Genomic DNA, 24320 nt, shown 5'->3' with positions numbered 1-24320 from the left:
GATACAAACTCACAATTGGGGGCAATTGAAATTGCGAGATCCAAAGTTGCAATTCTGTCGCAATTCTGCAATTCTGACTTTATATCTAGCAATTCTGACTTTATAACTCGCAATTGTGCATTTATATCTCACAGTTCTGAGAAAAAATGTCAAAATTGCGAGAAAAAAAAAAGTCAGGATTGAGATTAAAAAGTCGAAATTACCTTCTTTTTATTTTATATTCTGTGGTGGAAACAGGCTTCCATAGAAATGAGAATCAGCTTTTTTTTTAAGAAAAAGATTTTAAAAGATTTTGTTATATGACATCACATACTTCTGTTCAAAAGTTTTTTGTTTTGTTTTTGAAAAGTCTTTAATGCACGCCAATGCACTTAATGCATTTATTTAATCAAAAATACAGTAAACCAGTAATAATGTGTAGCATTATTATAATTAAAAAGATCTATTTTCTATTTTAATATTGTTTATAATGTAATTTATTCCTGTGATGGCAAAGCTGAATTTTTAGCATCATTACTCCAGTCTTCAGATCACATGATCCTTCAGAAATCATTCTAATATGCTGATTCGTTGCTCAAGAAACATATCTTGTTATTATTATACAGTGATAAAACAGTTGCGCTGCTTAATTTTCTGAAGCCATTATACTTTTTTTAAGATTGTTTGATAAATAAATTCAAAAGGCTGGCATTTATTTGAAATATAACTGTTAACATTTCGCTTTTGATTAACTTAATATATCCTTACTAGATAAAAGTATTAATTTCCTACAAAAATTTACCCCAAACAGTACATTGAACATTAGTGTATGTTTTCTGAACAGTGTATTATGTAAATGGTTGACTTGTGAAAAATTGAGTGCAACAAGAGAAAATTGGTCACTGTGAAATCATGCAAAAACAAGAAATAGACTGCCACTTTATATTTCGTTGTCTAGTCTGAATTCTGAACAGCAGCCAGTCTTTTAATAAGTTGGTCAAAAAAACTCTAAATAGTCACAAAGTCATTTGTTTGAATCAGCCTAATGACTCAATTAATTGTTCCAACTGGCTCACTGAACTACAGAACAGACGTCATGTGAAGTATATTATTAGGATCCATTATTTGCTCCCTTAAAAGTACTAAAATAATTGTTTATCTTTAAGGATCTTTTAGGAATTAGAGTCACAATTGTTACTTTTTTTGGTCCACATCCCTAGAAATCAACTTTGGTCTCTAGTGGTGGACTTTTTTTTTTTTAAATGTTCGCCCAGTCCAAAATGTTTTTGTCTCTCTTTTGTGAAAAAAACCTGTCTATCAGTCCTCACATACTTGGCTGTTTTTTTGAAAATAACATAGAGCATTGTATGGCACAAAGTGTGTGTGTGTGTGTGTGTGTGTGTGTGTGTGTGTCTGGGTACATGTGTTACCGTGTGTGTCCCAGGTTGAGTTGTCCACTGAGAACAGATGAAAGCAACAAGGCCTGTGACTGATCCATTTGTCCTGATCAGGGGAATTCTACCTCCCTCTCTCTCACTCTCTTTCTCTTCCTCTCGCCATGTATGACCCACTTTTCCTGTCTCTCCCTTCTTTCCCAAAGTCCCCTCTGAAGACAGGCCTACAGAGAGCTGGCAAGGGGACAATGTGTGTGTGCGTCAGTGCCATTATGTATCCCGCTAAATATAATTGTGTGTGCTAATATGAGGTTCATTTTCCTGGTCAGCATTTGATGTTCCTAAATCAATACCGTTTCCTTTTTGCCCACATGTAGATGCCCTTGGCATTGTTGGGGGGGGAGGTGAAGTGGGGTAGAGAATGGCTCAGTCATGGCATGTTGGCAGGACTTTGTGGCGTGGCCGGCCCTCTGAAAGGCTGCTATTCTGAGTCTGTGAGTTGCTTTTTGTCTGCCTCTCCCGAGGAGGTGAGAGCCGTTCTTTCAGCGCCGCGGCTGCGCTGAGAACAGAGGGGCCCGCGCACCACCGCAGCCCCATCAGGAGAGCCCGCCGAAGAAAAGAGCCCTTTGTTCGCCGAGGATAGAGACAGAAAAAACACCCATCTCTCTGCAGCACAAACAACACATACTGTTCACACTCGCTGACTTCTGCTAGCGTGACAGGTGATAAACCGCCACCACGCCCCCCACACCCCACCCCTTTTCATCTACACTCACCCGGACTCGGCATGGGATCGAAGCGTCCTATCAGACGTCCCATCAGCTTGTTAGAGCTGTAAAAGTTTTTCTATCCTCATTTATTTTAGGATTAGTTCATCCAAAAATGAAAATTGCCATCGTCTTTCCAAAACTTGTTTGACTTTCAGAAGGACACAAAAGGGGACGTTTTCGATAACGTGTCAGGTTGCCTTTTTCCATGCAATTACAGTGAAAGAGGAGAAGACTTTGAGCATTGAAATTATTCTATAATATCACAAGTGGTACTAAATGACTTGTGCACATATTTGTGTGATTAAAAAGTTCAATTTAAGTAGCTATTTACTGAATTCTGCTGCAACCAGATTATTGAATCTGAGCCTAACTTCAGAACTATATCAATCTGATTCAAGAATGGATCATTTTGATTCAAGACCGGTGTTATGAACTGGAGCAGCTGATTCATTGAAACTATCTTATTTAAAAGAATCAGTTTATTCATTCACTGCTCTTTTAGATATCCATATTTTAGTGGATAACAACTTTAGGGCCCTATGGAATCCATTTTATTTTACATTTTTTTAATTCTGTTTTAATATTTCTCGATTCTGTTTTTTCCCTATTAATTTTTTTCTAGACTCTGTTTTAATGGTTAAATTAAAAAATCTATTAATCAAAAAACATGTCTAATTAATTGAAATCATAAAACTTATACCATTTAACAGCAATTTAATAAAAGTTTAACAGAAATGAAAATTTTAAGGCCCTATGAAATAGTTTTTTTTTCTCAAATTCAGTTTTTTTTATTTAATGATTTTATTAAATTTTAATACTTAAGAGCATCTCTAAATAATTGATTTTTCTAAAAAAAAAAAGTTTATTATTTTACTTTTTTCTTTTTTTTTCTGAAATGTATTTAAATTTTACTTTTTATGACTGGATTCCACAATTCTGGCCACATTTTCCACATCGCGAAATCATAGGGCCCTACAACTTAAATTTTGGTCTGTTCAGCACACAGTTCCATTGCATTACTTCAGAAAACGCTCATATTATTTGATGACTTTTATGGTACTTTTAAGGGATACTCATGTTATTTCAAACCTGTATGCCTGATTTTTTTTTTCTGTGGGACATAAAAGACGAAATTGTGAAGAATGTTGGTTAACAAACGTTTCAGTTCCTTTTAACTTTCATTGTAATTTTTGTTGATACACTAAAAGTGGAAACCAAAACTATCCCTTTAATTGTTTTGCCATTTTTGAAGCCATATTGTGTGTTCACACCAAAAGTGAACTGAATTATTCGTAGGAGTAGATTACATACAAAATCAATGCAAAGAAGTGAATAGATGTGAATTTGCGCCGGGCGATGCACGACTCAATCGTGTCCTTCACGCAAGTTGAAAAATGGAGAAGAAGCTACGCAATGTTTTTATTTGCGCGAGTGACACGAAAAACAACCCCAAAATAATGTAGAGCAGCGCCATTTGGTGTGCACACACTATTATAGTCTTATTCGCTTACTGTCATTATATTTACATTCTGTTTTCAACAGAAGAAAGTGCTGTAAGTCACACAGATTTGGAACGACATAATCATATTTCGGTGAACGATCCCTCTTAACCAGCATTTTTTGAATGTACAGAAGTGTGACGTTGAACAAAATGGCTTACACAGGAAAGATTCACTAGGTTTTTGGCCTCAAGCTGTGTAACCGTGCTTACATGCATCAGCAGGTGAAGCGTGGCGGAACTCGAGGATGGACGACGGCGTATTACAGCCTGCCGCAGAAACTTGCGCACATTATGACAGAGCGAGAGAGCAAGAACACCATTAGCATTCACGGACGTTGTTTGGCACTCCAGCCGCCCCTCTGCGTCGAATCAGGCGTCGTTGATTAATTTCAGCCTATTAGCACCCCCTACCCTCCCCCCGCCCCTCCCAGGTTAATTCCCCACGCCAGCGAGCGGGAAAGGGGGCTGCGGGTGTGAGCGATGGTGCAGGGGTTTGCAGGGGAGCACGTTGTTGTCAGGACTGTATTAATGAGCGCGCCGCTCAGGTCCCGTGGACAGGGGGACGGTGTTCCTGGCTGCGCGCGGCGACGGCGGCTCTGTCGAGGCCTGGCCTAGTTTCTGCCCTCACCGGGGAGCGGGAGGATCCAAGGACTGACGCTGATCACCTGACAGCGGCCCCACTGCTGCGAGAGAGTGTGTACGCACATGTCTGTGTGTGAGAAAGAAAAAAGGCAGGGTAGAGAGGGGACGCAAGTGCTAGAGTGGGTAAATGTTTTTTTTTTTCGTCTTCTTTTTAATTTCAGGTTTCTGTCTCTGAATAATTTTGGAACTTCTCAGAGATGGTGTCATGTGAAGTGTTGATCAGCGGTATATATTTTCCCACTTTTCCCTTCCGTGATATTCTGTCAGAAAAGCTGTAACATTGTTCCTCTACAAAAAAAAGAGTTACTGTAAAAGCACTTTCATGCAAACCTCGTTCGCGTTTGAGGCTACTGTGAGATTGTTGTAAAGAAAAGAGCACAATGTGTAGTTTTGAGCCCTCATGGTCATACACCTGGATGTGCTGCACCTGGACTCCCTCATCCCTCCACTTCCTGTTGAGCTACCACATTTAGTCCAAATGCACAATCCATGGTGCTATCAGAAAGTGAGTATGTGCTCTATAACAACATCAGCTAACCCAGGGTCACCTGTTCTCTTGTATTCACTGGTATAGTGAAACAGGTGCTTTTATGTTTTGTTTTACAGTATATCGATTAAGGTACATTTGTTCACTTTAGCCACAGATTGTACAATGGTTCATTGTAGCGGAGACCCAGGATTTGGTTCCTTGGTGTGCAACCGAATTCAAAAGACAGCTTTTACACTAATCCAGCTAGTTATTTTACGGTCACTTGAATTTAAGTCTCCTTCAAAACCTGGATTGATCACAGGATTCCATAGGTCGGCGCTCTCATAACTGCACAAAATATAACCAAGCTTGTGAGTGCATTATAAGAACCGTGGTCCATCGTTCAGCCACACGGTGTTGGCTGGCCCACTGAGGCGCTATAAATAGCTGTCATCAATATCTTCTTCTCAACCTCCTCACGTTCCCAATCCACTCAGGACGGCTCCTCTAATGGCATTAAATTTTCAAAAGAGCTGAGTCCACTGCGCCTCTCCGTGCCCACATCCGCCCAACAGGAGAGCAAAGGAGAGAGCGATGGAATGAGAAGAAAGAGTCACAGTAAAAGAACAAAAAACGTGGTTGAATGCAGTTTAAAACTGAATATGCAAGTTCTTAAAAATGGAGATTGAATGTAGGCTGTGGAAAGATGGGGACATGTAGATGTGGTCGGTGTCCATATAGACTAATTCTCTACTCTGTTGTGAATAATGCATTAGCACTTTAATCATCCTCCACGGCCGCCCGCCGTGCCACGCCGCTGTCATGGTGGTCCGAACAGTGTCCATTGTGGCCCCTTCGTCGGTGCCCTCTGCCCTGACCTGGGACGTTTAGCTGTGTCAGGCAACCGCGCCATCGCAAGAGATCCTGACCCTCGCCTCTACCTACAACTTGTCCTAGTCTAATCGATTACTCCTGAGCACACGAGATAATGGGACACACACACACACGATTATACACGTTCGGCTCGTCTCCTGTCCGCCGACCCCGATGACCTTTTCTGCTTTTGAGAGATGTCAGTTCGCTGCTGTCTGTGACCTCGCAGTGGACACTGTAGTTAAATATACTGTTTCTAAGGAGAATTAATAACATTCAAAAGATGGAACTTTGAGTTCTCTTTCTTTTTAGTTTTAAATGTCTTTTTTGCCTGCAACACCTTATGAGAGGGCTCATTGTCGACAATTTATACTCAAACTATTCAAACTACTGACTAGTCAACTAGTATTTATTTAGTTATTTATTTTATATTGTTGTAAGTATTGTTCCAATTAGTAAATTAGGCTAATATACAGTATTTAAGGGGATAGTTCACCCAAAAATGAAAATTATGTCATTAATTACTCACCCTCATGTCGTTTTAAACCTGTAAGATCTTTGTTCATCTTCGAAACACAAATTAAAGGAACAATATGTAAGAAATTTATGTCAGTTAATCATAAAATGGCCCTGACATGTCTTTAGACATTAAGAAATCATGTTCATTTCAAATACTTATATCACTGACAACAGTGGTCCGGCCAGGATATTGTCATTTAAAAGTGCAAGTTGCAGCCCTCAACTGATGTTATTGTTGTCATTTTGTGTTTTGGTCTGAGGCTCCACCCTCCAGCTATCTACCAATCACGAAGTCAGTAGAGTTTCGTGAGACGGGTTGCCAGCTCTGCTCTAGTTAGTTACAGCTGCTGCTAAGAACGAGTCGGATAAAACATGTATAAAGTTACGAAACCTAAAAGACCTCGTTATGAATCCGAAGAACGTCGTGACAAAGTCCGAAATAAAACAAGGATTTGTATAGGAGATGCCTTTGACAGATGGAGACGGCTGAAAACAGAGACGAATTTGAAGACAGATGCCAACGTTGCTAATTTTCTCCTGGACAGGTAACGTTAAGATTCATCTATGTTTGGCTAACTTACTTGTACTTAATGTAAATAGACATTTCAAATATTCACGACAGTCGAACAAAGGTATATATGTGCTTGCAAAGTAACGTAGCACATATGGAGGAGGTGGGGTCATCGAATTGAAAAGGTAAGCTATTGTTTGGAAAATAGAAACAGCGAGTCGTCATTGCTAACATTATCAATGCATTATCAGAGCCCATTTCTCTGTCATTATGCTGAAACGCCGAGGAAAACAACATTAGCACGTCGATTATGGCAATGTGAAACGTAATTGAGATGTATTGAGTAGCCTAACGTTACCTCTGTAAAAATGAATGAAAGAAGGAATTGACCCTCGACTTTTGGATGCTATATTCTACCATGTTTGTTGGTGTAGGCTAAAAGCCCCGTGCTGCCGTACACAGTGGATTTTCCACAGTCGCCCGTCCTAAATGTGTTCATAAAAAGCTTTATATCGCACCACTAGCAGGGTATGAAAACAATCTATGTTCCGACTGAAATGTGGTATTACAGTGCATCTTTACGAAATATTTGGCTAATCGCCTAATTACTTTGCAAAACATCTCTCGTGAAGCATAAACATAAGTAACAGAAGAAAAAAAACTTATTGTGTAGGACTCGTCACTTGCCATTGGAAGCTCCTTGTAGCAGCCTACAGTCCTGCGGAATCCTGCAGCTTAGCTGGCAACCTCGAGTCAGGGGGGGAGGGGATACACCGTTCTACAGTATTTTGAAAGTGATTGCAGTACCAGTTTTGGCCACAATCCTACATATTGTTCCTTTAAGATATTCTTGATGAAATCTGAGAGCTTCTGAATCTGCATAGACAGCAATACAACTACCATGTTGAAGGCCCTAAAAAGTATTAAAGATCTTGTTAAAATTTAAATTTTATGAAGCTACGAAAATACTTCCTGTGCGCAATACTTTTTGCGTGCATCGTAGTAATTTCTCGAACAAACTTGTTGAACAAAGTCGTTATTTTAGTTTTCTTTGCGCACAGAAAGTATATTACCGTAGCTTCATAACATTAAGGTTGAACCACAGATGTCACTATTTTATTGAAGTCTTTACTTTCTGGGCCTTGAACGTGTCAGTTGCATTGCTGTCTATGCAGGGTCAGAAAGCTCTCGGATTTCATTGAAAATATCTTAATTTGTGTTCCGAAGACAAACGAAGGTCTTATGGGTTAAATGATAGAAAATTTTAAACCGATTTTCTTTGTTTTAGTGCTAATGAAAAGAGAGTATGCACTAATGTACGTTTATATGTTTTTTTCCTATAGGAAAGCGGCTGCAGGAGTGGATCTGTGTGGTTCTGTGCCTCTCGCTCTTCATTGTAAACCTCTCTTTTCTCTTCCTCAACTTCTCCACAGTGCACATCTACAGAATCATCTTTGGCATTGGTAAGGCTTATATTTTTCATGACCTTTCTGTTTATGTCTTTCTTTTGTTTTCTAATAAAGTTCTGCTGTCATTATCGCTACAGAAACCCACTGGTTGTAGTGCACGTTTTGCTATGTCATGGTCTCATGCTCACTTTTATTGCAGTACTCAAAAAATTTAACAGCCTCTTTTTTTCTCTCAAAGTGACTGGTATTGTGACAGCAGACTTTGCCTCTGGGATCGTACATTGGGGAGCTGATACATGGGGTTCAGTGGACATCCCAGTAATTGGGAAGGTAAGGACCAAGGCCTATGCATAGTCCAGTATGTATGGCATAACTCTCTTTACACTATATGAATGTGATTGGCTGACACATTTAGGTACAATGGCACCATCTTTCTGGCACACGTGCATTTGCCACACACTCATATGCACAGTGTGGTCTCTAAGCGTAGTATCTTGTTTGATTTTAACAAATTACCCTGTTTAATTTTCATATCAGCTTTTGCTCTATTGGCCTGTTGTGGTTTACCAGGCTCAAAAAACGGCGAGTGCGAAATGCCATCTCTACCCTGGGGAGTTCAGCCCTTCCTGCTTTCCTGGAGCGCCACATCTTAACCCCACCCACTCTCAACCCCAAAGGGTGCTGGGGATACTCAGGAGGGTTGCATTAATGCATAGTACGGTCGTACTCTCCTTGCCCAATCAGAGAAAAGGTCACCCCCTCGCTGTCCAATTAAAAAGCAGCCGACACTTGCTTTCTATGTCGGACAAGTAGGGGCCATGAATCTGGGAGCATTTATGTGTTTTTGTGCTGACAGGGGTCATTGTGCTATTATGTGGAAGGGGGCAGTAGACTGGCAGTAGAAAAATGGCTAACCTAAGCTAAATCCGGTCCCGTGTGCCAATTATTAGGCTACTTCTGGAAATATGGACTGTTAAATTTGATTACAGTGAAAGGAAATGACAAGTATACAGGTTTAGCAATGATCAGAATACACTTGACAATGAGTGCGGCAATGAAATTTTCACAGCTTGAGGCCTGTCCTTTGAGTAACACCAATCTTTCCTATTGTTCTCTGGCTGATGTGTGTTCTATAGAGATGGCGTCCTATAGGACTGGGCGGTATGACGCCTTATACTGTGTAACTCCAATTAGTCTGCTATAGCGTTTATACCTTGATATGTTAAATACAGAAAAATTAAAAGAGTTCAACTAGGGATGGGCATTTCTGATCATATTTCATTTCGAGTAATCCACAGGTTTGGCAAACGAGTACTCGATTAATTGGGGGTGGAGTTTAAGCAAGGGGCGGGGCGTTTGCATCACAGTATACAGTAAACATTTAAAAGAAATAACAGCATGAGGTGAAGCTGAAGCGCTTTTTCTACATGATGCATTGTATATAAAATTAATCACAGCCTAGATGCATAAATATGTAAATGTTATATTAAAACATTGTATTTATCTACACAAAATTCATGTGAGCTTGAACTACATGCCAATCATAAAGTAGTGTATGTGCTTCTCCCGTTACTTTAAAACAATGGCAACTGAAGCCCTGCGAGCTTTAGAAGCCATTTTCGCTCTGTGCTCTGGTCTTGTCTCTAGACCGTAACTTCTCACAGCCGTAACCAATCAAATATCTGACTACCGCCCAAATACCAGCATAACCAATCAGAAAGAATGAAAGTAGTTTAAATTTAAAAAATGCATTTTTAGAGCCAATCGATCGTCATTTTCATGCTCGATCGTCGCTGATGGGTTCGATTAATCGATTAATCGATTAATCAAGTACTCGTGCACATCCCTAAGTTCAACTAATTTTATATATATATATATAGTGCATTAAGTTTAAATAATAAATATATAAAATACACTAAAAACAAAAATCAGTCTGTTCAGGCTTAGCAGCATTTATAATGTATAGTTTGAAAAACAGACAGATCCATCAATTATTACACAGCTTTTCACCACGTAATAATGGGGGGGACATGAAATATTGATTTGAGAAGTAACCATTTTAAAATCTTGTTTATCTTATAATCCATTACAGTGTACTAAACAATCATTGTAGCAACAAGAACACTTTAACAGTATTATTGTAGGCCTACTATTAACCATGATGTACTTTGGTTTCATTTTACAGTGAATACAATCAATAACTGAGGTGCAGGATGACATAAGCTGTGTTTGAACGAAACGTAAGAGCGTTTTTGTGGTGTGATTCAAGACATGAAAGAAGCACCTGTTAGGGCTAGGAATCGATTCTAAAAAAAATACATTTCGAAGCTTTGGGACTCAAGAGTTGATTCGAAAGTTTGGAATTGATTCCATCAAGTAGAAAAAAAATATATACTTTTTAACCACAAATGCTTGTCTTGCACAACCTCTGTTCTGTGTGTCTATGACTTTACGCATTAGGTAATCACGTTGGAAAGGTCACGTCTGTGTACTTTGGTTCAAAAAGGCAAAAAACTCCATTTCATTTTCTCCTCCAACTTCAAAATTGTTGGAGATCGTTGTTTTACCTTTTTTTGTGAAGCGCATTTGATTGTCCTTTTTTTTTTTTGCACGTTTGCTTGGTAAACACTGGGTCGGTACTTCTGCCTACATCACGCGTGACCTTTCCGACATGACTACATAATGCAGTCGTGGATGCTGAGGTAGTGCAAGATGAGCATTTGCATTTAAAAAGTATATGAATCGAATTTGTTTTTTAGAAAATGACCAATCGTTTCACTAGATAAGACCCTTATTCCTCAGCTGGGATCATGTAGAGCGCTTTGAAGCTGCATTGATATTGCAATTTGGACCTTTAACCCGTTGATTGATCCCAAAAGTCCACTATATGGAGAAGAATTATGGAATATTTTCCTTAGAAACCTTAATTCATTTTCTACTGAAGAAAGGAAAAACATGAACATTTTGGATGACAAAGGGATCGGAGTGAGTCTGGAGTAAACTTGTGATTATTTCGAGATACAGTTTGCTTTGCACATTCTGTGCAATGGCATAAAGTTAAAGTAAACTTAATCATTAAACTGAACTGTGCACATGCATTCTAGACATGTTATGCTCTTGCTCCAACCATGCGATAAATGCATATCCATAAATGAGTGTTTTTAGTGTATTTGCTTACGATTGCTGGTTCTCTAATAGATTCCAAAAAAAAAAAATCAGAATCAAACAGCCCTAACACCGGCCTCAAATACCAGGAAGAGCGGTCCTTAAATGATGTTTATTATCGGTATGGACTGATCAATTATAATCAAGTTTTTCTGAGATAATTGCTCATTTAAGATTCTTTAATATTGTCCATTATGGTACTGATGTAGCATGGTTTTGACCATACTGCCCACTAAAAAAGGGCATGTTTACATGCTGGTCATTGAGGCCCTCAATTGTCCTACACGGCTAATACTTTGAGGGCGAGAGCAGGATTGTAGAGAGCAGGTCATCTGAACGGCCCGTCCAGCTCCCGCTGTGGGTCAGGCCGAAGGGCCCGCGTTCTCTCGCTTTCATCATCGTCCGTCTGTGCTGTAAAACGGCTCGGCCACACCGCCCCACCGTGAAGGGGTTTCCACCCGGCTCCGCAGCCACCGCCGATCCTTCTGCTGTCGAGGATAATTAGGATCTGCCACCTGGGAGTGATCAAACTTCAAAAAAAGCGAGGGAATTTACAGACATCCAGAACGCAGCGCTTTAAGACCCTTAACCAGCAGATTAAAGGCGGCACTTAGCGGACCGATATATATGGCTTTTTGTCCACATGTTCAAACAAGAAGCACCAACTTGAGGGAGAATCATTAATGACCGTGATTAAACAGGCACTTAAGAGCAAAGAGCGTAGGGAGGAGGAAAAAGGCTAGAGAAATGAAATGGATCTCTCATGTGCGCTCTGGGTTAAGGGTGGGGGAGGACGGGCTCTGGTCTTTGGCTGGGTTGCTAGGGCAATCCGAAGATGTGAGTCGTGATTAGGCAGAAGGCGGGTGAGGCGAGGCGAGGCAGGCCGTTAAACGGTGTGGGATTAGCGGCGGCGAGGCACAGGTTTGCCGCAGCGTGCCGGTGAGTCGACATGCACGCCGTGTGCTGTCTGGGGCTTAGCGCTCTTTTAATCTCGCGCACAGAGAGACGGAAAGGAAACGAGGAGAACAGGAGGGAACATAATTGTCGAAATATCAACAGATAGTTTTCTCCGCTCCAGCAGAGTGTCGCCACGCGCTCTCAGATATAGGTGTGATTGAGTTCAGCCCACAAACACGCGATAATGACATTTTTCCCCCCGCGCTCCGTCTCTGAAACGCTATGGTAATGTGGCTCCAAACGATTCCTCCTTTTTATGTGGAAAATAAATTACCTTCATTCTTGTATTTTCCTTTGTGCTTATACGATCCTTTCTCTTACTCCCTTTCATTTTGCGACACCCGCGCGGTCGCAGACGGGTGCCCGTCTCAAAGCAGCGCTCCTGGGCGTGAGTGACAGGTGCTGCTGGGTTATGGTTTTTCATGATGCTGGATCTGAGCCGTGGGGAAGTGCTGTTTAATGCCAGGTTATCTCTCCGCTCCATAACGTGTAGCTCGTGCTGCATGCGTCATCTTTCATTTAGGACCTAGTACCGCCAACACGCCAATTTGCGTCTATCAGTCAACATCTAACCCCACCCAGCCCTGTCTTACGGCCAGATCCGGAACGAAATCTGCCTTTTCGCATTTTCAGGGCTGATTTTTGTGGAAAACATGTGCTTGCTACACTGGGACGAATACGAAAAACTGCATATTTTTTTAAATAGCCTAGTTAACTAATCTTTCTTAAAGGAGTAGTTCACTTTCAGAACAAAAATTTACAGATAATGTACTCGCCCCCTTGTCATCCAAGATGTTCATGTCTTTATTTCTTCAGTCGTAAGGAAATTATGTTTTTTGAATAAAACATTTCAGGATTTCTCACCATATAATGGACTTCTATGGTGCCCCCGAGTGTGAACTTCCAGAATGCAGCTTCAAAGGGCTCTAAACGATCACAGCCGAGGATAAAAGGGTCTTATCTAGCAAAATGATCGGTTATTTTCAAAAAACATTTACAATTTAAATACTTCTTAACCTCAAATTTTCGTCTTGCTAGTTCGGCAAGATGAAAATTTGGAGAGAAATGGAGAGAAATCCTGAAATGTTTTACTAAAAAAAAAAAAAACATTTCTTTACGACTGAAGAAAGAAAGACAAAAACATCCTGGGGTGAGTACATTATCTGTAAATTCTTGTTCTGAAAGTGAACTACTCCTTTAACTATAAATACGCAAGGCATATTCTTTCACAAACATCTAGTTGTGTATCTAGAGTTCAATGAAATGGCACAGAAGTTATTTGGTTTATTTGGTTATTTGGCCTGTTGCAAACCATTGTGACCCATTCTTATACAGTAGCTGAAAGAATGATAAAATGAGCTATAATATTAAAAAGTTGCAAGGGTGTCAAATGTGTAGAACTTTATGACTGATGTTTCTAAACAGATTTTCTGTGGGCTTCTGGGTCATTATCAAAAGGGAAACTTCTGGTTTACTGAATATTTTAGTTTAAACTCCTCTTCTTTTTTATTTCTCACTGTAAAGTGCACATCCAGTGTTCTTACACCTACAGTCTCTGACTGTAACACAACAGTAGCTTCTAGTTTGACCCTGCACTGTCTTTATCGTAGACGTACCCATTCATTACCACAGGGTAATGGATCTAAATCACAGCCCTAGACACCCCTGCCCGTTTTTCAATTGAACCTTAACCTCCCTTTCCCCTGCTCCCCCCCCCCCCCCCCATCTCTCTTTACCTCTCTCTTTCCATTCAGGCATTTATTCGCCCGTTCCGGGAGCACCACATTGATCCAACGGCTATCACACGGCATGACTTCATAGAGACTAATGGAGACAACTGCATGATCACCATCCTGCCTCTGGCCCACATGGCCTATAAATTCCTCTCCTACCCACCAGGTACACACACACATCCACTCACTTTTCCAATGTGTCGTGAGAGTGAGTCAGCGTGACTATTTTAGAACCAATGAGTCTGACCCGAGTTCGACTCCTTGTACTGGAGCCTTCGGCGTGTCCCATATTCATCTTAAAATACCTAGAAATTGGGAAATCGACAAACGAGAATATGGTTTGAAAAGGGTAAAATGTTCTCAGTTCCATTTTTGCCCTGCATGGGTTACAGGAGCAGCTCAGCCAAAGAATGAAAATTGTCATTTTGTACTCATGCTCACATTATTCCAATCCTGTATGACTTTTTTTCTTTTTTCCTCCTTATAACACATGAGGGGAAATTTAACAGAATGTCCTGAGTGCAGAAATTTTCCATATATTTAGAAAATTTTAAAGGGATAGCTTAGCCAAAAATACTCAACCTCATGTTGTTCCAAACCCGTAAGATCTTTGTTCGTCTTTAGAAAAAAAAAAGAAAATATTTTTGATGAAGTTCAAGAGCTTGACCCTGCAAAGACAGCAATGTAATTACCACATTCAAGGGCCAGAAAGGTAGTAAGGACTTTAATGAATGTGCGGCAGAGATTGACACTGAAGAGAAGAAATTGTTGAATAAAGTCGTTATTTTTGTTCTTACTACCTTTATGACCCTTGAATGTGTCAGTCGCTCTGCCGTCTGTGCAGGGTCAGAAAGCTCTCTGATTTCATGAAAAATATCTTAATTTGTGTTCTGAAGATGAAGATGGACAAAGGTCTTACAGGTTTGAAACTACATATATAACTAAACTACTAACTACTATATATATATATATTTGGGCATTGAATTAATAGTTCACACAGAAAAAAATTTGTCAGCAATTATCCAACCTCACATTGCTTCAAACTCGTAAGTCCTTCCCTCTATTGAATATCCATTCCACCAAAACTCTCACTCGTAAAAATATCCATATCGAGTGGTATAATCCAAGTCTTCTGAAGAGACACAATTTACATACAGCACACTGATTATTGTAAATGGAAGCTCAACAGTACGTGCTTGATGCTGTTTGTTTTGAGTTTGCTTTTTAAGGGGTTTATTATTGCTTTGTGAAAATGGCTTGAATTTTAACCACATTTATTTGTTTACATATTTAGTTTTTTTATTGCAATAAATATTTTGATATTGAGTTATGAGTGAGTTATGGAGTTGATCACGTCCTGTACTCATGCTCACACTTGCGTTATTCCAAACCTGTATGACATTCTTTCCTCCTTAAGTAAATTTAAATTTCATTTGTTTCTTGCACAAAACTAACATATCAGTTTATAAGACCTTGAATATCACACACAAGTTGTATTTAAACCCAACAGCATTAGTGTCCCTTTTTTTTTTTTTTTACAAAAACAAACCATACATCAATGGAAAGCTTATTTATTCAGCTTTCAGAAATCTCATTTTCAAAAAATTGACCCTTATGACTGGTTTTGTGGTCCAGGGTCACATTTATGGATTATCATCATTCTTGTTTTAGAAAAACATGAGATTAAGTAAATGGTGACAGAAGTTTCATTGGATAAAATTCCTTGCATTCCACGGAATTGAATTGAATTGAATTCAAACATTTCTGTTGCTGGTAATCTTCACTACCCTAAGAAAGTTGAAAGGTCAATTTGATTTGATGTTTCTCATGCTAAAGGGTAAAGCTAGCATTTTACTACAGAGTTAGGGCATGTTGTATTAATTTGCATATAATTTTATCTCCCTCTCTCTCCACCTTTTGCCATTGTTCCTTTATCTCTCCCTCCACCTCTCCCTTACGCTATCTCTCTTTCCCAGATGCCCTTGCAGAGTCCTACCCCTGGGAATGTTTTGTTTTTGCGTTGGCGGTCTTTGTAACCATGACTAATCAGATCCACAAGTGGTCCCACTCCTACTTCGGCCTGCCACGCTGGGTCACACTACTGCAGGACTGCCACCTAGTGCTGCCACGAAAGCACCACCGGATCCATCATGTGTCGCCACATGAGACGTACTACTGCATCACCACAGGTACGCACGTATGCTTCACTTGATGAGGCGGAAGCCTTGTCTTAAAGAGATAGTTCACCCAAAAAAATGAGAAATCTGTTATTATTTACTCACCCTCATGCCTTGTCATGTCAAAACACAAAAGTAGATGTTTTTTGTCAATACGGTGAAACTCAGCGGGGTCCAAAACAACAACAAAAACAGTGGAAGCATTAAAAACAATACTACTTTTTTTGGGTGAACTATACCTTTAAATATACCCAGAGTCCCGTAGGCGTCTTTACAACAACAATACATACTAAATCAGATTCAGATGAGGTAGGTGAACTTTCTCTGAGAGTCTTTTATGTAGCTGATCATGGTAATCTACAGTATCTGGCAAGGATTCTTCCACGGAGCGTGGCCTGCATCACCAGTAGCTGTAAAGAGTGGGTTAAAATAACTTTTTTAAAGTCAGCTGTGTGTGTTCACACATAAGTGTGTGTGTGTGTGTGAAGGCATTAAACTCCCATGATAGCTCGAGCACTCAGTATGCGACGTGCGTCTCTGGGAGAGAGGGAAGCGAGGATGCTTGTGCGTCACCCTGCGCCCCAGCGGACGACAGATGTGTGTGTGCACGCATGCTCCAGAGCACAGACCGGTCCTTTTGACCCTCCCTCTTTCCTTTCCACTGCTGCTCCCTGATCCCACTGGGAGACGCTGATGAAGGGAGAGGAAAGGGTCTCTCTCTCTCGCTCACATACACAAACGTGCACACTTGGGAGTCTCTCTCTGCGTGAGCCCTGCTCCTCCACCCTCCCTGCCCGAGTCCCCGGGGGCCGGGGCCCGCCTTTGTGTGTGCCAGTGGCTGACAACCTCCATGTATATTTAATGCTAACCTGCTGTCAGTGCTAACAAATAGGCTTGCGCGGAGGGGGGGTGGGGGTGGTGTGGGTTTGACAAAGATGAAAAATCAAACAAACATGATGAGCTGTTCTGCTCTCCTCCTGCACCAAAAGGGTCACTGTTGAGAGAGGGTACAAACACACACACACACACACACGCAGGTGACACCGACATGACCGAGGAACAGTGTGGTGCTTATATACAGACATACAAGGGCAATGGATGACCATGTGATGTCACAATCAGGGGGCGCTGAAAACAAAACAGTGGAGGTACCATGGTAATGTAAGGTGGAAATACTGTGGTACTGTACCATCAAAATTACTGTGAATATCAGGATAATATTAGTAGTTAGGATAATAAAGATAGTTCACCCAAAACCGAAAATTCTGTCATTAATTACTCACCCTCATGTCGTTCTAAACCCGTAAGACCTTCGTTCATCTTCAGAACACAAATTAAAATATTTATAGGCTTGTTTATACCTGGTCACTTCATGCGTTTTCTCTGATCGGATAGCTTTTAAGACACATTTAAATCCAATCGCTTAAACTTCAGAAGGTGGTCTGGGCCGCATTCGCACACTTGCCCAGACGAAACTGGGCAAGTGTAATCCAAATTTATTTAAAAGTATTGAAATAATAAATATGTTTATAGGCTATATGGCATGTCATGTAGCAAGCCGACACGCAAACTGCCACAAATGAAACTGAAAGTAAGTCGTAGATGCTCAACATACAATCATCTTTATTAAAAGTAATGAGACTAAGCACTCTTTCCAGTGCTGATGCCGCGCTCTCTCCTGTTGCGGTTTTTTGATCTTGAAATGATTTGCATATAGTGCGGGAATTGAAGACTGGATTTATATCTGTTTTGTAAAGACACATTTATGTAGCCAAGAGTAAATGGAAATGCTTTAACAAATCGGATAGATATCCGATCAGTAAAAACACATGAAGTGACCAGGAGTAAATGGGCCCTTTGATGAAATTCAATGGCTTTTTGACCCAGCAATGCAACTGACATGTTCAAGGCCCAGAAAGGTAGTAAGGACATCATTAAAATAGTCCATGTGGCATCAGTGGTTCAACTGTAATGTTATGAAGCTACGAGAATACTTTATGTGTGAAAAAAAACAAACAAAATACCACTGATGTCACATGGACTATTTTAATGACGTCCTTGCTACCTTTCTAGGCCTTGAATGTGTCAGTTGCGTTGTGGTCTATGCAAGACAGAAAGCTCCCAGATTTCATCAAAAATATCTTAATTTGTGTTTCAAACATTAACGAAGGTCTTGCGGGTTTGGAACGACATGATGGTGAGTAATTAATGACAAAATTTTCATTTTTGGGTGAACTATGCCTGTTCACCCTAAAATAAAAATCTTTAATTACTCACCCTTTATGTTGTTCCAAAACCAAACTTTTGTTCATCTTCAAAACAGAAATGAAGACATTTTGAATAACATCTGAGAGAATTCTGTCCTATTTTTGAAGCCCATTCCACCAAAATGTTGGCGCTTTAGAAAGTTAATAAAATTGTAAATAAAATCCAACTTGTTCTGAAGAGACATGGCATACATAGAGCGCTTTGAATATGGTAAACAGCAGCCCAACTGTCTTTGGTTGACCAATGAGAACAAACCTTTTTGTTCTATATATAGATTTGTATAGAAAATATTGATGTTTATTACATAAACATATTACATAAGGTTTTCCATATTACTGTGAAAATGGTTTGATTTTTAACTGTTATGATGTTTTGATTTTACAGTTGGTTGTAATGGTGTTCCTCTAACTGATAAAGCAATCACAGTTTAATACTGTAGCAAATAAATAAATATTGAGATATATTAAATATGGTAATATTTAATATATATTAGATATACCGTCCAGCCATACTACTATAGTATGGTACAGTAGTATTATGGTTGTTTTTGAGACTGTTTTCATGATAGAGACAAGTATGTGAGTTTTTACATTCATACATGAAGTTGTTTTTATCTTTATAATCTTTTTTTATAAGTTTTTAGCAATTGTACAAGAACTTTAAACTAATGGTTGACCGATATGGGTTTTCATTGGCCAATAAAAATATCTAGAGGCCAATGGCCGATAGAATGCTAATATCTTTAATACAATTGAATGATAGCAAATTGCATATACACAAACTTGTTGAACTTAAAAAACATCTTAATGGTTAAGTCTTCACTACATCATTCAATACATCAGTTGAATAAAGTTATATTTACAAAAGTGCATTTCCTTTTTAAAATGCATAACTTTTGCTATGGTTACACCTGTCGTTTACACTACTCTGGCTTCACATTTACACTAGTTCCAGGGTCACATTTGTTGCTTCTCATTTCGGAGGCTCGTTTAAGAAAAGTAACCGCTAAATTGCAAAGTATAAAAAAGAAATTACAGTATTTTTACACCCCAAGGAATAGCAGTCCATTTTATTGTAGTTACTTTTCTTAAATAAGACATCCTTGATGATATACGCAGACTTAATAGTCATGTGACCTGCATTTTCGGTTTTGTAGTGTAGACTGAGATTGTTTCTGAAACGCAGTAAAAATGCTAGTGTTTTCATTTTAAAAAGTTTTTCATTTAAAACGGGGCCTAAAGCTGACAGTAGAATTTGGAATTGACAAAGTGGACTTCTGTTAATCTCTCAAGTGTACATGATTATCAGCCAATAATCTCCAAATGGCCAAATGCCTGATTATTCGCCTAGGCTGATGAACCGTTTGTCACTGCTTTGAACTTTGTCCTGCATGGTTTTGTGTGTTAAACGTCTAAATGTCTTGTGCGTGTATGGTTGAAATGGTTTTCTTGTCAAAACCCAATGGAATGCATGTCTGTAAGCACAACAGAAGTGTGTGTGTGTACATAGTGGAGTTGAGGCGGGCTGGCTGGCTGGGGGTGGGGTGCTGCTACATATTTATAGCAGTAAGTGTGTACATTACTCTACTGCTAGCGCCTGATCTTCTGTCCATCCCCTGGGAGTCACCATCCAGGAGCTTCTGTGTCTCACCGCTTCTTGATGTTGTTCTCTGTGCCTTCCCCTCTTTCTTCCTGTCTTGCTCTTTTGTCCTTGCTCTCTCCTTTTTGCTTGCCTTGCCCTCTTACTGTTCTCTCCCTCTCTTTCCTGCAATTCTCTCTTTTCTCTCGCTGGTGAGTTTTCAGGAAAGTGTGTAATTCAGCAAGAGGAATAAATTTGTCTGGTTGGTTTTACCTTTTCTTGATTCCTTTTTTAGTTTTACTCCTATTTCAAAGTACTCTGGCAGGATTGTTTTATGATATTCTACATACAATATTAATGCTTTACATGTATACATTCATTAAAATGTAATGATATGAAGCCTTTAATCTAGAATTTCTTCCATTTTCTCACATGATCCTTCAGAAATCATTCTGAATGATGCTGATTTGTTGCTCAAGAAATATTTTTTATCATCATCATAGTTGAAAACAACAATGCTCCTGCTACTTTTTCTTTGTTTTTTTTGTGGAAACCATTATGCATTTTTTTTTTTTCAGGATTTGATAAATATAAGGTGGAAAAAAACAGCATTTATTTGAAATAGAAATCTAACTGTGTTTTGATCAATTTAATACATTCTTGCTGAATAATATTATTATATTGTTTGTAGATTAGCATTATTAAAATAAATAGATGATTTAAAACATTATTTTAAAACATGATTTATTTATTTTGATTGATTGAATAGAAAGTTGAAGAAAAGCAACATTTATTTGAAATGGAAATAACTTTTGATCAATTTAATACATTCTTGCTGAATAGTATTATGTTGTTTTTTTATATTTTTAATATTTATATAAAAATAGATTATTAAAAATATTATTTTAAACCTTGATGCATTTTTTGCAGGGTTTGATCAATAGCAAGTTGGGAAAAAACAGCATTTATTTTAAATAAAAATTGTCACTTTTGATCAATTTAATACATTCTTGCTGAATAATATTATATTGTTTTTTTATATTTTTATTATTTAAAAATGGATGAATTGAACTATTATTTCAAACAATGCATTTTTTCAGGATTTGATTTTTCACAATTTAATACATTCTTGCTGAATAATGAAAACAATATAATAATATATTTTTATAGATTAATTAAAATATTATTTTGAACCATGATGCATTTTTATGACTTAATGAATAGAAAGTTGAAAAAAAGGTATTTATTTGAAATAGAAATCTTGTTGTTTCTATAGTTTACTATTTAAATAAAAACAGGTTAATTTAAAAAAAAATGAATAAAAAGTTGGCAAAACAGCATTTATTTTAAATAGAAATGATGTCACTTTTGATCAATTTAATGCACTCTTGCTGAATAATACTATTATACTGTTTTTAAATTTCTTATTTTAAAAAACTTATTTTAAACCATGATATTTTTTCCCAGGATTTGATGTATAGAAAGTAAAAAAAAATATAAATTTTTGTTGAATATTATTATTATTATTATTATTATTATTATTATTATATTGTTTCTATATTTTACTATTTAAATAAAAACATTAATTTAAAATTTTTTTAACAATGCTGCCTTTTTTTAGGATTTGATGAAAGTTGGGAAAACAGCATTTATTTTAAATTTAATTCACTCCTGCTAAATAATACTATTATATTGTTTTTATATTTTTATTATTTAAAATAAAAATAAATAAATTGAACTATTATTTTAAACCATAATTTTTTTTAAGGATTTGATGTATAGAAAGTAAAAAAACAGAAACAGAAAAAATAGAAATCTTACTGTCGCTTTTGATCAATTTAATACATTTTTGTTGAATATCATTATATTTTTTTCATTTTCATTCTTATTTAAATAAAAGTAGATTAATTAAAATATGTTAAACCATGATGCTTTTTTATTTGATTATTTTGATTTGTATGTTTTATTTGATTTGATGTATAGAAAAACAGATTAATTAAAATGATATTTTAAACCATGATGCATTTTTGTTCAGGATTTGATTAATAGAAAGAAAAAACTGCATTTATTTGAAATAGAAATTTTACTGTTGCTTTTGATCAGTGTAATACATTTCTGCTAAGTAATATTATTGTATATTTGTAATTATTTAAATAAAAATAGATTATTTAAAATATTTTAAACCATTATGCATTTTTTTAGGATTTAATAAATAGAAAAAAACAGCATTTATTTGAAACAAAAAATCTTATATTGCTGAATAATAATATTCTTTTGTTTTTATATTTTATTTAAATAAAAATTGTACATACACATATGTACAGTATGTCTCATTTTAAATCCTGTCTCTGCTGCTAATCTGTACCACTTGACTATCTAGTCTTACATTCATATTAATAGCTATTTTAAAGTTAACTTTTTTTTTTTTCTCCTTTTGTTGTCATGTCTTATCTTGCCTACGGCACTTAGCTGCCGCCATTGATGTCCCTTCATAAACGTTGCCTGACACCCCTGCTTCTCTTTCTCTATCATTCTCTCCCTCAGGGTGGTTGAACTACCCACTGGACAGAGTGGGTTTCTGGAGGACGATGGAGTGGTTGATCGAGATACTGACGGGTCAGAAGCCACGCAGCGACGACATGGCCTGGGCCAAGAAAACCGACTGATCAGAACAGAAGGACTGAACTCCCTCCCTCATCCACGTCTCCCCCTATCGAGGGGGAACAGAAACCGAATATGGGCCTTACCTCTGTACCCCAAAACCTCTGTCCTGTAACGTTCCCGTGTCGTCCATCTCCCCTAAACCGTCTTCAGTACAGCACAGAACCACAGAGCACTCTTACTGCTGGGGCCTTTTCCTGTCAGCGAGGTCTGCTACACACAAGCCATCACCTGTTCCTCCTCTACTGGCTTCCTCCTCTGTTTTGTAGATGTCCACAAGCACTGAAATAGTAGAAAGACAAGATGAAGTTCAAAACGGTGGTTTCAAACTGTTGAGATAATGACTAGAGACTCTTTTCTCCATCTCCATGTGCTTTCTCGTTTCGGTGTGTTAAAATGTATGTTTTCTGGAGGTTGGGCTCTCCAGAGGACCGAAACCATGTTGTGATTTTCCCAGCATGGTTTTCATAGCAGTGCATGGAATGAGAGAAGCAATTAAATGTGGATTTGATTCCAGAAACTGCGAGAAAAGATTTGGCGCCATCTCAAACACTCAAAAGCATCTCGGCAGAGCTAAAACCCTCCGAAGGACGCGTGGAGGATCCATTTTTCAAAACGCAGGGAAAGGGTTTTGTTGGCCAACCAGCGTGGTCAGTGCTCAGTTGACCCAACTGAATGTTTTCCCTGAATGTTTCTTTCTGAGCTCGTGTTGGCCTTAAGTACAAACCCATTACACTTACTTCTAATCAGCTTACCGGGGCTTAGCGGTGATGAACATTGATTGCGTCTCAATGGTGTGTTAGCGTGACATGTTATTGATATTTGGAGTAGTTTTAGCAGTCTAGCTAGCGATGTCCTCCTGCTGTATCCTGTGGTACAACGGTTTAGCAAAGGTTGTACTAGTGAAGGTCACTTTAGAAAAGGTCAATTTGAAGCTTTATTACAGAAAATCATTTTGGTTTTTTTCTTATTGAATGATATATGCACTCTATTTAACCAATGGTAGGCTACTTTTCATGCAAAACTAAAGCAAAAAACAGCCAAATACACTCCCTGTTTTCTCTTTCACACATATTTACACACGTATACTTCATCATGAAGCCTAAAAACACACTGTTTGAATTTCCTGTGGATTTATGTATCTCCATTTGCGCTGAGCTGGAAAATGAAGAGAATAGGGTTTTATAAAAAGAGTATTTCAGTATGAATTGTCTCACATTCTTACAACAGCTACAGTTGCAGCTCCACAATTTGAGATTCATTGTCTGGCTTTTTTTTTTTTTTTTAATCATGGTAATATATAACTTTCAGCCTTGTATTTGTCATTTGTTCTTACTTTCCATCTCGCAGCTAATGCTTGCTGCTAGTCTGCCTTAAACCAATGTTTTTATTAGCTGTATGATTTAATAAATATCTAATAAATAACATTTGATTATTATTCGTTTTTTTTTTCTTGTAGCTCAAGTGATTTTTAAATGTTGCTCAAAGTTAGAAGCAAAAATTTAGTTCTCCTTGTTAAAATGAGACTGTAAAACAATTACAGAGCTTTGCTAAGATAATTGCGCCGGAAATCTGCAGGGTACTTTGAGGTGATTTAACAATGAGTTACAAGCGTCTTAACGCTCTGTTCTGCTCAAGTAGAAAATGTTTATGAGAGATTCAGTGGGGTTCATTCAGCAAAGCACGAAACTGCCACCTTAATTTAATAATTTGA

The 24320-nt window shown here is 38.2% G+C and overlaps 1 protein-coding gene across 1 annotated transcript in view; it reads left to right on the top strand.

Annotated features, from left to right (window-relative positions):
• The window catches only part of LOC141345691 (plasmanylethanolamine desaturase 1), a 39284-nt gene extending 15297 nt beyond the window's left edge, over positions 1-23987 (top strand). The window contains exons 3-7 of the mRNA XM_073850581.1: positions 8002-8121; positions 8306-8397; positions 13944-14088; positions 15899-16111; positions 22490-23987. Of these exons, the coding sequence (XP_073706682.1) occupies positions 8002-8121; positions 8306-8397; positions 13944-14088; positions 15899-16111; positions 22490-22611 (692 nt within the window). The 3' untranslated portion in view covers positions 22612-23987. The remainder of the gene's footprint in view (positions 1-8001; positions 8122-8305; positions 8398-13943; positions 14089-15898; positions 16112-22489) is intronic.
• The last annotated feature ends 333 nt before the right edge of the window (positions 23988-24320 follow it).

The sequence above is a fragment of the Garra rufa genome, chromosome 11 (genome assembly GCF_049309525.1).
Source record: "Garra rufa chromosome 11, GarRuf1.0, whole genome shotgun sequence".
Lineage (NCBI taxonomy): Eukaryota > Metazoa > Chordata > Actinopteri > Cypriniformes > Cyprinidae > Garra > Garra rufa.
Note: the sequence above shows the minus strand (reverse complement) of the source record. Positions and strands in the feature narration are given on the sequence as shown.